Source organism: Lonchura striata, chromosome 1 (assembly GCF_050655825.1).
Source record: "Lonchura striata isolate lonStrDom1 chromosome 1, ASM5065582v1, whole genome shotgun sequence".
Lineage (NCBI taxonomy): Eukaryota > Metazoa > Chordata > Aves > Passeriformes > Estrildidae > Lonchura > Lonchura striata.
Genome location: NC_140703.1, coordinates 5,055,538 through 5,071,189, shown reverse-complemented (window position 1 = coordinate 5,071,189; position 15,652 = coordinate 5,055,538). Strand labels below are relative to the sequence as shown.

General features: G+C 39.9%; 1 protein-coding gene across 1 annotated transcript in view; it reads right to left on the bottom strand.

Moving 5' to 3' along the window:
* Positions 1 to 53: 53 nt before the first annotated feature.
* The window catches only part of TMPRSS7 (transmembrane serine protease 7), a 42,758-nt gene continuing 27,159 nt past the window's right edge, over positions 54 to 15,652 (bottom strand). Inside the window, exons 10-18 of the mRNA XM_021535411.4 lie at positions 15,109 to 15,215; positions 9,836 to 9,972; positions 8,596 to 8,703; positions 7,899 to 8,009; positions 6,733 to 6,849; positions 4,642 to 4,819; positions 4,066 to 4,334; positions 2,446 to 2,582; positions 54 to 294 (exon numbers count right to left, since the gene is read on the bottom strand). Of these exons, the coding sequence (XP_021391086.3) occupies positions 124 to 294; positions 2,446 to 2,582; positions 4,066 to 4,334; positions 4,642 to 4,819; positions 6,733 to 6,849; positions 7,899 to 8,009; positions 8,596 to 8,703; positions 9,836 to 9,972; positions 15,109 to 15,215 (1,335 nt within the window). The 3' untranslated portion in view covers positions 54 to 123. The remainder of the gene's footprint in view (positions 295 to 2,445; positions 2,583 to 4,065; positions 4,335 to 4,641; positions 4,820 to 6,732; positions 6,850 to 7,898; positions 8,010 to 8,595; positions 8,704 to 9,835; positions 9,973 to 15,108; positions 15,216 to 15,652) is intronic.

Sequence of the window (15,652 nt, the reverse complement as noted above, 5' to 3'; positions counted from 1 at the left end):
CAGCAAGAGATTCCACAAAGAATCAAAAAATGCAAGGAAATTCCACAACTGAACAGTTTCTCCAAATATGACTTTAATGAAGATGTCCAGGTCACATTTTATCCCAAGAAAACAGTTTTCAAGTTACAAGACTGAAGGCACATATTTGTGTATCCATGGTGCAAAATTTGACACTCTTGTGTAGACACCTGGGAAATTTGGTCTTCCACATCCATAACCCCAGCTCACAATGCCAGTCAAAAACCATTTTCCATCTCCATTGCTTTGACATGACAGTGGTCCACCAGAATCACCCTAAAAATAATGCATCAAATTATATATGTTTACAATATGAATTATGAAAGCTGGGGAAAAATCCAGAGGAGATATTTTGCATAATTTCAGTGATTATATTTTCATATTCACATAGTTCAAACAATTGAGAGATTTTTTTTTTTCAAGTAGATGGTATTGCACAATTTTATCAAAGTTTGCTCTTTCACAAGAGAGAAGGTAATTCTCACTCTTTAAAGATGCTAATAAATATATTACTTTGCATGGACTATATTTGAAATTCACTTTTTTTTCCCTAACTTCACACTTACAGCTAAACCCTAGATCTGCTACTTAACATGTATATACATTCATAGGTTACACACTAAAACTCAAAAATAGTAAGCTTTTAAAAATATTTGAAAATAAAATAAGATAAATACAATAAAGTATTTAATAATTGTATGACTTATTTCAAACTAAAGGTGAATAAAAACAGATGGACTCCCTTAATTGTTTTGCATTGGGTTTTTTTGGGGGTTTTTTTTGGGGGGGGGGTTTGTTGGTTTTTTTTTTTTAAGAAGGAAAAAGAGCCTAAGGATTATTCTCTAGTAAATACTAGTCAGCATTATAATGTTTAGGGGCCCATAATGTCTTTGTAATTAGAGCAGTTAAAATGAAGTCTGTTCTAGACTTCAGAATTTATTACAGGATCTCATGATGCTGTAATACAAGACAAAGCAACTAGGACTCTTCCTTTACAGGGTGCTCTTTTAGAAATACAGTGGCAGAGCATCAGGTATAAAATAATTTGCCACCAAATGCAAATTTTCAATTTGAGGAAACCAAGCTGATACCTCACTGTAAGGCTCTGCTGTACACACAGCATCTTTGAAACAGACACCCAGTGGCAAATTAACTTTACCAAAATATTGGGTGCAAGAAACAACTTCTAAAAGCAAAAGGTGCATTTGGCAAAATTCAGATGTTTTGCAAGAGAAGTACTTTTTTTCTAGACAAATATTTTGTTAGAGCTAGAAAATTATTTTGCCTTCACTTTATAGGTTCTTGGGATATGCAGGTTGGAAGAGCCCTCTTCCAAGGTGCTCAGGTGCCACCCACTCCTCAAAATAAGGTTATATTGAATTGCCTCAAAAAAGGCAAAAAATTTAGAAGACTTTTTTTCCTTCCATGACAAATAAGATTTCAGATTTTAGAGAGTAAAATTTGCAAGTATTTTCTTTCATTCCTGGGACAAAAATGGAACACTACCACTTTTCACAGAACAAGAATACCACAATTTGATTTGCTCTAACAACTGCCAGACACAGAAACAAATCATTGCCTCTACAAAAAAGAAGCCAACATGATGTATTTCCCTGGCTGTATCTTGAGCAGTCATAAACAAACAAATTCTCCAGTTATTGAAAATTATACTTAATATCAATGGCCTCACTAACCTTAAAAAACAGCTGGAGCATTATACTCCTTCAGCCTTTGAAGGCTCACTCATTTTTATGTAGATCAGTGAAAGCTAGAATATCTTGAAGATTCCAGATCTCCATCATAAATAAATGGTCTTATTATTTCAGCAATAAATCTACTACTGTTTTAGCAGTAAATGCTAAAATGTTCATAAAAAGGTTCACAAAAGTTCAATATATTATTATATGGCAATAAGATCTCTAATATTAAGTGTCATATAGATACTGTGAATCTATGGAGTTTTACTACTATTTACCAGAAATAAATTCAGCACTTTACATTTATCTTTCAGCTTTTCCAGGTCAGAAATATCTTACATTTGCAAATTTATGCCTAATTGTCTGCATGTCATGACACAGTCCTGTATTTCCAAGTTGGAGGGGAGGGATCCTGAAAAGACAAGCTAGTTTCTCAGGTTTTTTTTCAGCTGAGAGCCTATTACGATGAAATTTCAACTTGTTATTGGGACTTGCAATTTGATTGGCTTTTGACCTGCCACTGAAATTTAGTGATGCTACTCATGCACGTAAAGCAGCAGAGCTCTGAAATCACCCACAGAAGAGATCCGCTGACAGAAAATCCTCACATTGCTCTATTTCAAAACTGAAACATATTGACCACAGAGTGGTCTGCCTGTCAACTTTACACCTCCTCGTGCAGCAATGAAAGACCAGATCAGCTCTGTGCCAAGTTTGCTGAGGTACATACTTTACACCCATCTCTTTTCCCAGACGACAGCCCGGCACAGAACATCCGAGCTGTGATAATCCCGTACGTGGAATGACACAGCGTCTGGTCAATAATTTCTACCTCTGCTTTCTGAAGAACTGCCGAACCTTCATTGTCTGGAAGAGGAATTCAGAGCAGAATATTCAGAAAATATTCACAGATACTTTAGACCATTGCGTTATTCCAGATTCCAAACTGCAACAGAGCAGGAAGCCTCTTCCAACTATCAGGGAATTGTGTGATTTGATCTGGGTCCTTCAGCCACCCCAAACACAATCACTAGGCTTGGCCAAAATCACTAGGATTGGTCAAAAAGTTTGGGGTTTTTTTCCCCCAAAACATCTCAAGGCTTCTTAATTTGCTCTCTTTTTATTTCAGAAAGGAAACGGAATTTTACAAATATATTTAGATCATCACATGATAGACTTGCAGTGAGGGCAGCATACGTGAAGAAGCCAAATTCAAGATTAAGATTATGAGTCAGTTTCAGAATTCAAATTCTCACAGCATAAAGAACCAATTTCCACATTTGCTTCTTTCTGTCTGTAAGATTTGGTGAAACACCTCTTTTTCATAAGATATATATTTTAATAATAACCAAATTAACCTAAAGTTTCTCCTCCTTTCAATACAGCAGGCCCAATCTCATCACCAGGTGCTCCCTTCAAAATCTGGTCATAGCCAAAAAGCCCTCACCCACATATTCAAATATGCCAGCACTGGTTTAAATCATGAAACTTTTATTTTAGGATTTGATAAAGCTAGTATGTAATAAAGTATATTTTGGCATTACAAGATTGATTTGGCACTTGTATTATAGAAACTGATGAAGGGACTAGGGGGAAACACGAGAAAAAGATGACTCCCCCCCTTTTTTTTTTGAGGCATTACATTTATCTTTCAAATAACCAGCTTTTTAATTTTACATATGATTAACCAGCAGCCCAAAGAGAAAAACCACACCATGTGTCCCACACCTCCAAGGGGAACGGAGGGGAAAGACAACACTGTGATATTTTGGGGTAAGTGTAGCTCCCTACACTAACAACACTATATGGAAGAAATTCAGATCCCTGGGACCAGCAGCCAAGTTCCCCGAGTATATGAAGGTACATGCATATTGTAAATGGAGGTGAACCCAATGGGAAAAAATGGCCATGTCTGACTCAATCCAGAAGGCTAAATGATTTCTTTATTATAACTGTGCTAAAATACATTAATATACTATATAAAAAGAAGATACTAAAACGACATACTACTTTCTCTGACTCTAACACAACTCGTGACCCTCTCTGAGAGTCCAGCCCCAGGTGGGTTGGATTGGATTGGGTTGGATTGGATTGGCCATCAGGCTCAAACCATCCTCACCAGAATCCAACCAAGCACTCACCCCAGGTAAACAATTCTCCAAACACATTCCACATAGGAAAAACAAGGAGCAGAATTAGAAATTGTTTTCTCTTTCATTTCTCTCTGCGCACCTCTATGAAAAACTCTGAGAATGAGAGAACTGTGCTTGCCACCCATGCACACTCCACCCTCTCCAGCTGTGAAGGCTCCTGTGAACAAAATCAGCTCAATGGAAGGGATAAAACGCACCTGCTTCCTGCTTTTGGCCCCAGCCTGTGATCCAGCACTTGTCCCCGCTGCGGGCTCGCTGGGAGGACGGGGGCAGGCAGATGGGCTGGATGAGGTGGCCCATGGTGTCGGGCCAGGGCGCGCTCAGCTGCAGCAGCGCGATGTCGTAGTCGTAGTTCCTGCTGTTGTACAGCTCGTGCACCACGATCCGCCGCACCGCGGCCACCAGCGCGGCGCGGCCCTGCCTCCGCATGCCCAGGTGGGCACGCCACGCTCGGGGGTCTGCCAGCCTGGGTGGGAGCAAACGACAAGTTGCGCCTTCAAAAAGCACCTCAGAACACCCACCGACGGCAGGGCTGGGAAAGAAGAGCACAGCACCTCCATGCAGGTCAAACTCTGGAAGATGGAGGCACCTGTGGATTCTGGCCGTGTTTGGGACAGGTATAGACATGCAGGTCAAACTCTGGAAGATGAAGGCACCTGTGGATTCTGGCCATGTTTGGGACAGGTATAGACATGCAGGTCAAACTCTGGAAGATGAAGGCACCTGTGGATTCTGGCCGTGTTTGAGACAGGTATAGAGGGAAGATTGCTTACTTGCTCCCTTGAAAGCAGTGGGCTGCAGACACAAGCCATTCTTTGGATATCACTGATGCTCCACAGTAAGCAGCTCCCACAAAATGAAGGCTGACCTGCCAGGGCCATTCGCCTTCCTCAGTGTTCGAGCCGCCCACAATCCGAGAGATGAGGTTGTTGATCTTGCTACTGCCACAACCTGCAAAAAGTATTTCAGGTTGTAATCCCCATCTCCAATACTTTCCCTTAATGAGGGGGATTCCCACATAAGGCATGAAAGAATATTGAACTTTGAAATATTTTGAAATCTATTTAATTCCCTGGCTATAATCACAAAACTTCTCTCTTTGGCTACTCTATCAATTAAATCAGAGATGACTCCATAAAAAGCCACCAGTCGGGAAATTTTACTTAGTCCCTTTTCTAGCTCTGATACAGAAATTAGCCTCTAAATATTTCTTGTGTCAGAAATGTCAAAGGATCCACTGATTTAATAAGCATCACAATGAATATATACAAATAGGCAAACCGTTATCTCTTTTTGATACTGCCAACCCTGACCTGAAAGGATACCATCAACAAAGAAGTTCAATCTCATCAGGACTCTTATTTCTTGCCAAAACAATGGGAATGATACAAGAAAAATGTATGTGGGGATTGGACATTTATTTGACAAATAAGGTGGTACAATCATTATTTTGTATGGAAATAACTGACTGACAATGTATATTACTAACATGTGAAGAAGTCATGTCTCATCAGAACAAAAATCTGAACTCTTAATTTGAAAAGCAAGCAAGAAAGATGCTTCTGTAGAGCGTCCTGTCCATCCCTAGTGCTTGCACATAAAGTTTCTGCTCAGGAGTTTTAGTCCCACGCTCCCACACATAGATGTTAATATTTCTGGACCCTTTCCTGAACACATCCACAAAGTCGAATGCAGCTTTAATGATTCCAAATAAAAATAGGCATATGGCAGGCAGCATGCCAGAGACAGCTGAGAGTCAGGCAAAATCCTAAAATGGTTCGGTTTGGAAAGGGAGTTTAAAGATCATCTAGTTGCAACCCACCCTGCCATGGGCAGGGACAGTTTCCCATTAAACCAGGTTGGTCAGGGTTCTATCCAGCCTGGCCTTGAACAATTCCAGGGATGAGGCATTGACAGCTTCTCTGGGCAACCTCTGCCAGGGCCTCGGCACCCTCACCGTGGAGAATTTCTTCCTTATATCAAATTTAAATCTATCAGGTTTTATTTATTATAAAGCCATTCCTCCTTGTTCTACCATTACATGCCCTTGTGAAAGGGTCCTCTCCAGTTCTCCTGTAGGTCCCTTTAGGTACTGGGAGGTGCTAAGAGCCTTCTTCCTACAGCTGTCTTCTCCAGGCTAAACAACCCCAGCTGTCTCAGCCTGTCTTCACAGGAGAGGTGCTCCAGCCCACAGATATCTCCAGGAACATCCTTTGGACTTGTTCCAACACATCCACGTTATGTAATATACTTGAGACCATCCAGTTTAAGCAACTACTCCTAACATCACTTTTATTGCTGCTGCATTGATAATCATCTATTTCCTTTACATCAAAACAAACTGAAAAGGTTGTACAGAGATTACTTTAGGAAGATTTAAGGCTAGAGCCTGACTTGATACTATGAAGTACTGGGGGTCTTCACCATCTGGAAGAGTCAGAGAAGTGAAAAGTTTGTGATTTTTTTTTCTCATTGCAGCTGTATCACTCCTGAAGTCCACATATGGTCTGACTTCAATGAAGACCCTGGCTGCAGACAGCAAAGTTGCTGCCTTCCCAGCAAACCAAGTTCACTCTGTAATTAACCTTGCTGCCCTACTCCTCAGCACAGCTGAAAAAAGCAGTACAGCTTTCTAAGGCTCCCAGAACTGTAAGCCCACCCTCCCACAGGAACTTGGCAAGTTCTGCAACCAGATCAGAGGTAAACTGATAGCTGATCATTACCCAGCTATCACAAAAAGAATGCAATAAAAATTCAGTACCTGCAGCCCGACTTGTACCCACTCCAAAATGGGAAGCAATAAAGGTCTTTATTGTGCAAAAAAGTTCAAAGTTCAGAAAGATGGATATTTGAGAGGAACTTACTGCAGCTGCTTTCATCACTTCCATCAACACAGTCCACAGTCCCATCACATCTTGCATATTGTTTCCTAATGCAAATGTTATTCCTGCACTTGAATGTGTGGTTGGTGCAGGGAATACCTGAAATAGTTGTGAGGAAAAAAACCCAAAACAACCATTGGCTCAGCTTAACACGTGAAGACATGTCTGAACAGATAGAAGATGTACATGTATTAATAGATAGGAAGTAATATGACAAAAAAAACACATAGGTGGGGATGGCTTAACCTCTAAACAGAACGAACCATTCAAATAGAAATGCATCTGTACTTGGGTGTGTATTTACCTGGCCAAGTCCCAACAAAGATTTCTTCCCATCCTTTCCCACAGCACTAACACACAGAGATATAATAGTGAAAATTAGATGTAGAGTGTAAGGATAGCAAGAGAAAACATCCAGTACTCTGGAAGGGAGCTCTCCTTTCTATTTCGGTGTTAAATGTGAAATGAAAGATTGCAGTCAAAACAGCCTCATTAACTGTATCCAGCAACCCCCAAACCTCAGCATTTCCTGTTTCCCTGTGGCTTAAAATACATGCACTCAAACCAAATCCATTTTTCTTGTCAATGCACAGAAGTATCCTGTAATCATTTACACAGACTGTCTTGTCAGAGGGGTCAAAAAAGTTTTCTTTAAAAAAGTCTCTTGCAGCATGGGATCCATTTAGTCTAAAAAGTTCAAGAAAGTTCTGATTCAAAACTTTCATTTGGCTAATGCTAAATTTATGGTTTTTGCTAACCTTATAATAGCCCTAAAAACTACTACAGATGAACCATAATTTTAATAGTTATTTTACAGATGGTAAAATGGGTCCAGGAATTAATTTGCACAGATTATGTTGTAAAGAGATAAAATCTCAGATTCAGCTTTAAATCCCTAGATCCCCATGTACTTAATTCTTCTGCCAGTATTTTGCAAAAACAGATGTTCATGAGCTTATTAAAAAGAAATAGTTTAAAACCTGTAATGGCTTTTTTCTAAGTGTATCAGAAGAATTGAAAGGAATGATATAGCCTAAGTGAGATTTGACAGTGCCTCTTAGCCTTTTGAATGCAGCATCCAGAATTTAAGTCAGGAATAGACAGATGACAAAAGAGAGGAAAAAAATTATTCAGGAGAGCAGCCTTACTGTGGGTGCAGTTCTGCTCATCTTTTCCATTCTCACAGTCACTCACTCCATTGCAGGCGAGCAAGTTGTCCTGTATTGCAAAGCTGGAGTTACAGTTCCACTCACGGACAACTTTAAAAATATAAGCCAAATCAGGTACAGAAACATTCCTGTAAATGCTAACACATCCCCTTCTGACTATGTCTGGATACAACATTCATTCCTTCAAGGATGGGCAATACATTCCAATACAAGGATGGGCATCAGTGCCACTTTACACATGGACAAACTAGAGCACAGAGGAGTTCAGTGAGCACCTCAGGTGGAGATGTTTAGTATCACTATCCCCTACTCTATGAACCCCTCCTTTGTCATTTCCCCACAAAAAATAACTTCTCTCTAAATGGGACAGAACTTCATTAATAATTTCCAGTTTTTATCACATACTTAAATATATCCTACTGCAGCTATTATTGCACATCTAAATTTCTTCCTCATGTTCTCCAGTGATGTACCTTCTTTATTCTTGGTTTTGTCCCTTGACAATTTACTGTGAATTGAGCATTCCAGAGACTGACATATAGTCTGCACAAAGGAAGCTGAAAACATCTTTTGTTATTCCCATTAAAAAATTTCACCTTGTTTCAGCTGCCTTCTAGGATTAGAGAATACATTCAGTGTGTTTTCCAGTCAAGATCTCTAATAAGTGAGTACAAACCACAAGAGAGTTCATCACTTTCGTCGAAGCAGTTGTTTATGCCATCACAGCGCTGCATCTGCTGGATGCATAAGCCCGTGGAACACTTGAAATGTCCAGGTGGACATGCTGGAGGTTAAAAAGGAGAAAAAAAAACAAAAACCAAACAACAACAAAAAAACCCCAAGCAACCAAACCTCAAAATTTCCTTTTCACAAATATTGCTGGCTTGTTTCAATTTGCAGTCACTAAGCTGCTCCAAGGAATGATAACACTCATCTAAATTTAATAGTCTGTATGCATTGCCAGCACTTAAATTGAATTCAAATGGGAATTAAAGAAGAGAAAAAAAGATCTCTAAATTTCTAATTCAGCTGTTCCTGGAATATGTACCACAGGCTCTCTGGGGCTGGAACAAATAAGCCAGTGTTTTATGGTGTAACACAAGACTGCTTAGAAAACCATCTTTATTTTAAAGAACAATGTCACTTCCAATAACCAAAATTTGCAGCACTATGCAACTTTGGTAAATAACCTGCATTGAGGTGGTGTATGAACTACATAATTCTGCCTTATAAATGAAAATAATCAAATTTCTCCTCTTTTTACATACACTACATATATAAATTGAATAAAGTATCCCTAATGTGACAAGTAACTATGTTTAGAAACCACTGCTTCTCTACTACCTTAAAAAGAATTTATAAGACTAGCACAGGTAAAAAGTACCAGTAAACAAGTTGTATTTTTCAGGACTGGAAAAAAACTCAGGGTCTCAGAGTTTATTAATATTTTGAGCTGTTTTTTTGGCTCAGATTTCAGATTTGCACACACTATATATAAATACATGGAAACAGTGAAATAAGCAGGTGGTTATTCGGTACTTTTTCCATTACCTGTGAGCCTTATAGCAATAGAAGCATTGCAAACAAAAAGTTGGGGTTTAAAACTAACAGGAACAGCAGACTTCAACTGACTGCACCGTGGTCATAGCCACACAGGAAGCTTTGAGGACTGTGCAGAAGAGAACAGCGTGCACGCAGGAAAGCAGAGCACGCTGCACGTGCCCACAAACCTCAGATGCACAGCCTAGAAAAGGTTCTTTGTTTCTTAGTCATCTTAGCGAGAGCAGAAAAGAAAATTAACTGAAACCCAACAGCTAATTTGCTGCATAAACTTAATTAAGTCCTACTGGGCCCAAAAAGTGCTGCTTCACAGATCTGAAATGCAAAGAAGGGTTGAAAGATAAAATGCATCTTACGCTGGCCGATGGCATAGCTGCCGTACTCCACCAGCAGGGGCTTCTCAGAGACCTTGGAGCTGCACTGGAGCTCCACGCTGGCAGCAGAGCTGGTGATGTGGAACACTGTCTGGTGATCGATGTAGTAACCACAGTACCTGCAAGTGTCCAGGCCAGTTCTAGAGCAGCCTTCGTGGGGAAACCACCTTATATACAGTTTAAATGTCAACACTGCTGAAATGCAGAAATACTCTCAGCTGCTGTACGTTAGTTAAGAACCAAAAATATTTCTCAGTAGGTACATGTTGGAACTCAGAATGTCTCTCAGACATTGTTAGAGGTTCCAGGCCTTGGTCAGGAGCATTTTAGAGCCTGGCAGGCAGCTGCAAACAGCTGAGATTTTGAGTTTGAGCCATGGAATGAGTTACCAACTTTGGAGGTGGAACAAGCAGTCACAAAGGGTTAGATAGCATAGTAAAAGTAGTTACAAAACAGAGGGGAAATTTTTTTAGTATTGTACAGGGGGGTTTTAGCACCTGTCCAGGGAGGTTTTTACTTTGTACATGGGGGTCAGAAGTTCTAAGATGGAGGAAAGTGGGCTGATCCTGTTCTTCCTCCTTCTTCTTCCTTGCCTCCATGTTCTTGGTGATGTTGGCACTTATGGATTGGTTTAGAGTAGAAAAGCACTTTGTAATATAGGTAATAGGTATTGGGGGAAAACTATAAACATGTAATACATAATATATCATATAAAAGATAGCAGCAGCCCTGGGCAGGGAGAGAAGAAGAAGACAGCAGAGAGAGAGGATGTCAGGGTGTGTGTGTGCCTCTGCCCGAGCTGCTGAGCAAACAACCACAGCCTGGAAGATAAACTGTTAGATAACTCACAATAAACTGCCTTGAGACCAAACACCAAGAGGCTGCTGAGTTTTTCTTTGGAATCACGGGTTGGAGGAGAGACTTTTCCACCACACGAGACCCCAGAGCAAGCCCGGGGTTCTCACAGGTACCCAGCCTTCACCCGCCATTAACATCGTGGAAATTTACTTCTCAATGTCACACCTTCAAATAAATAGTCCTAAAAATAATGCCTTGGGTGCACATCTACTTTAAATTGCTATTTTGGCAGAGATTCCTTGGACTTCTGCCTAGGTGCAACTTGATTCAGAGAAACCTAAATACTTTTTGATGACATCAAACATTTAATCCATTAATGAATTTCTAATGTTCCTTTCATCAAGTATGCCAAATATGCCAGTCTCTACCAGGGTTGGGGGTGGGCAACAAAAAACATAGATTAAAAAAAAAAAACAAAGTAGAAAAAACAACCCCCAAAGCAAAAAAAACCCACAACCAAACAAAGCCTCTTTGACAAGGGAAATGTTGCTGGATCATGATTTTAAAAACGGAGACAGTTTTAAATACAGTAAATCAGTGAACATCAACAGTACAGGTTGTTCTAGAAGTGGAAATAAATACTCTCTCCTCAACAAAAATGCCTCAAAAAAAAAAATAAAATCTGGCTTTAATATTCCAGCCAAAATCAAAGTACACATGACTCTTTAGATTTAGGAGCACAGGCAGCTGTATTGATTTTTATCACACTTGGCACACACACTTGTTTGACAGCAGTACAAGATCACTCACTGACAACAAAATTAACACAAAGAACAGAAGAAAATAAAATGGATTGTTGTATTGTTAAATGGAGCAGTGGACTATCAGCCAGAAGTAAATATTTCCCTTGTGTATTTTTCTACATCAAGCATTGCACCAGGGCTACTCTTCATGTCAATGAATGGAGAAAAATTGGTCAGGAATTTCCATGTGAACAGATGTTGCCTCAGTGTCCTGAGCATCCCAGTGAGGTCTGCCAAATGGAATGGACACACTCATTCATATGTTTGCATTTATGCCCTATTTCACTGTACTAAAATCAACCATCCTGTTAACAGATCTGGGAGATTCTGTTCCAGCAATGTGAAAAATAAAGGATGAAAACAGTTTAAAAAAGAAAGTCTTCTCTTTGACATCTTGAAAGCAGATGCAAAAAATCGGAGTTAATTTTACAGCTTCTTACTATAGGAGAATTAATTGTAAAAGTAGCCCCAAACAAAGAAGAAAACAAACCCTCAAAAAAACAAAACCCAAAAAATCAAAACAAAATCCAAAAAGAAACAATAAAAACTGAAAAAAAAAACCCAAACCAAACCAAACCCCCAAACAAACAACCCCACAAACTACTGTCTTGTGTACAATGTAAGGTGTAACCAAAAGTAAGTATTTCTACTACCATCCACGTGAGCTGTTAAAATGAGAGGAGCAGTGTTTCTTTACCTTCTCCATAACTCCCTCAGGGGAAGCAGTCTCCACTCTGAGGGGGCCATCTCTGCTAATGGACCATCAAGAACTCCCCAGAATGACTCACAGAATTACATTATCCCATTTTGGAATTCCCTGCCCTGGGGGATGCACCAAACAGTCCCACCTGTATATAATTTGGGGTTATATATAATTTATACAATATTTATATAAATTTGGGGCTTGAGGCACCACAATACCACCACTTGATAACCAGAGGATGAGAGCTCTTGACAGCCACCACTGGAGACCTTTTCACAGGATCACTGCTTCAACAAGGCTGTAGCCATCCTCCAATGGGTCTGCAGCCACCATTTAATCAGACTGTGACTGCCACCCTGACCAGCAGGGTGTCAGGTCATATTCTGACTTTCTCTGTTTCAGCCAGTGTTTCTGTACTATTGCCTTTATTGTAATTTTCCCATGAAATTATTGGAAGCTCTCGCAAAATATTTGTGTGGAGTTAATTCCTCCTCCTGGTTTGCCTTCAAACCAGTGCACCCACCAAATCTATCAGTGTTGAGTGCAGATTTCCTACATCAGGAAGTCCAATTGTCACTTAATTTAGTGTGTATCACCAATGCTCCCAACCTAAAACAGCCCAAAGTGCACAGCAAAATGCTGTTTACCAGTCTGACTCCCTTCAATTAGCTCTCAGACATTGTCTGCATTTCTTCTTCCGTCAATGATTTACCCAGTCTTCCTCCCAGCAAACCCTAGCAATGTAAAAAAACCCCAAACTAATAAAAAAACCACAAAGAAACAAAAATTGAAGTCTGCATTGACCCCATCTCAGACAAATAAAACAAACTCATCTAACCAAAAGCAGAGGAAATTACTGCCCATCTGTGGAAAAGCTGTAGCAGGTACACAGTGAGAAATGCCATACGCTCATGGGATTTGTAAAACAAAGCTACAGACCCTCAGGAGCCTTTTGCTGGTGTTTTACTGATCATATATCCAGGTCCAGGGCAGATGGAAGCTGCAAAGCACCATCTGTAACTCTGGGCCATTGCTCCAGAGAGAAACTGATTAAGGGGATCCTGTCCTCCCATATGTTGAAGTGGGCAGGATGGTTTTTCAGAGGATGAACAGATATATGCATGCTGTAGCAGAAACAATGGGATATTGCTCTAACAGTTTTGAGACAAATAAAGCACCTCTGTGTTCACATAAACCACTAGTGGTCTGCTCATAGGACACTCATTGGTATTCCTGCCTCTGAGAAGTTCATCAGCTGTAATTTCTTTGACAAGGCAGTGGAGCATTGTGTGTCCACTGGAAGAAAGACAGGGAAGAACTTCATGGTTGTGTTCAGTGTCTCTGCTTAGAGAAAGCTCCCTAAAGGTCTGATGGAACCTTATCTGCACCACCTGCTTAGTTGCAGTGTTTACTGATATCAGGATCCCAAAGGTTCTTCAACCATTTTTACCTAAGATAACACAATAGGCATCCCATAGGCTTTGACTGCAAGAAGTTGAAAAATGGGGGTCCCCTGCCTGCACCCCCCCGCCCCATTTCATTAAAAATTTAAATTTTGAGAAGTAAACAAGAAAATAAAACATCACCATGTTTCATGCTTGAAGTCATTTTTTTTCCCCTTCAAAAGTAAATATAGAACAAAAAACCCAGAAGTTCAAAAGCCTTATTTTCAATGAAAAACACATTCTTTTAAAGGAAGGCTTGTCTTGGTCTGCTACTATAGCCAACAACTTGCAACAGAGAGCAGGAGCATGTGCTTTTGTGCAGTACTTCAAAAGCAACCCTGAGTACACTTTGAGGAATCATACCATGGACATTTGATTCTGTGGAACACATAATGGACAGGTTTGTCAAAAAGCTGCTCATATTCTTTCAGGATTCTCTGTGAGAGAATTCCTCAGTATGATCCTATTACAATTTTTTTTCTCCAGATTTTGCCCTTGTTTTTTATGTCAGCCGTCCCAAATATCACAAATCTTTCAATTTCTGTCTTAAAAAGACCACCAAAAAAAACACACATGTGGTGTGCTTTGACTGGTGTTTTTATGCACTCCTCTAGTCCAGCAACCAATTCCCATCAAGGCACAGTTGTAGGAGATTCAAACTGAATTTTCACTCTATAAATACAACAACTCTGTTGAAGAACAGATGAAGATTTTCCTTCTCTCTGTAATTCTTTCAGTTGTATGCTTAAGGGCCTAATTCACTTAGTTCCAGTAGTGAGTCCAGAAACTCAGTTTCAAGACTAATCTTACTGGTGTTTCCATTTGAATGAAGTTTTAGGAAAAAAACCAAAAGGGATGTTTTAAATGTAGCCTTGCCTCATCAGCCACCATTCTAAAGATGACTTCAAAACTGAGGAAAGCATGGACTGACAATATGCTGGGAAAGCAGTGGTATCTTAATTAAAAAACAGCAGCAATATTTTAATAAAAAATACTTCAGAAACAGAGTGGTCCCTTGAAAGCCACTTTGTGCATTTTCTCTTTCAAGAGACAGTGACTGGAATTAGGAAGCAGTTACAGTTCTGTGCCAAATCATGTCATTGCAATGGCTTTCACCAAAAAGTAAATTAGATTTACAGTCCTCCTGAGCAAGAATAGAATTAAGTTACGCTTAAAAGGGCTTTAAACAGACCTTGTATAATGGCCCCAGAAAACACAGAATTATTTTAGGGTTCACAGGACATCCATCTTCATGCAACTCTTTCCATTTCTCCCTCTCCAGAGAGTACCAAAGACTCTTGTCTTCATCTTTCTGGTACTTTTTAGTAGAATATACACATACACACATTTTATAAGGAATGTTACATCATCAGCTAAAATGAAAGAATGGTAGGACACCCCAATGAATTACTTCTGTCCTTGTGGAAGCTTTCTGAGCGAGCTGCAGTAGTAATGGGATGGTTTCTTTTGGTACCATTACATTAATAATTAATGCAGAGTACTTACATACGTTCATTAATTTTCCACCATCCTCGCTCACAGCCTTTAATATTCTTCTCACTAATGGTGTAGTTATGGAACTTCAGGGCTATACCAAGGCTCTTCTGTGGAGTCTGTTGTGAGCAAGAAAGACAGTGCAAGCAGGCTTCTTTTTCCTTTTGTGGGCACAGAACACAAAAGTCTATAAACTTTTCATATATTTCAGGAATTACAGGGCTTGGCATTGCCACTAACCTTGGGAGCTGTGCTGGCCTCAAATGCATCCAAATGTGTAGGGACACAGAAGCCCAGAAGATTTTTAGAGTTAAGATACTGCCTGGAATACTTGTGTCACCTTTGTAATGCCAGGAGTTACTTCTACCACATTATTACAGTCTTCTGCTAGCACCTGCTCAGCCGTGCATCCTTGGTATTTTAGAAAACATTTCTAAACCCAGCAAAACCACGAGTGTGCCTACTTAATTGGAAACTTCTTCCATAAAAGGAACAGAACATTTTTTGCAAGGCAAGGCAGGGTTCATTTAAAAATAAAGGCTGATTCAGGGCAAAA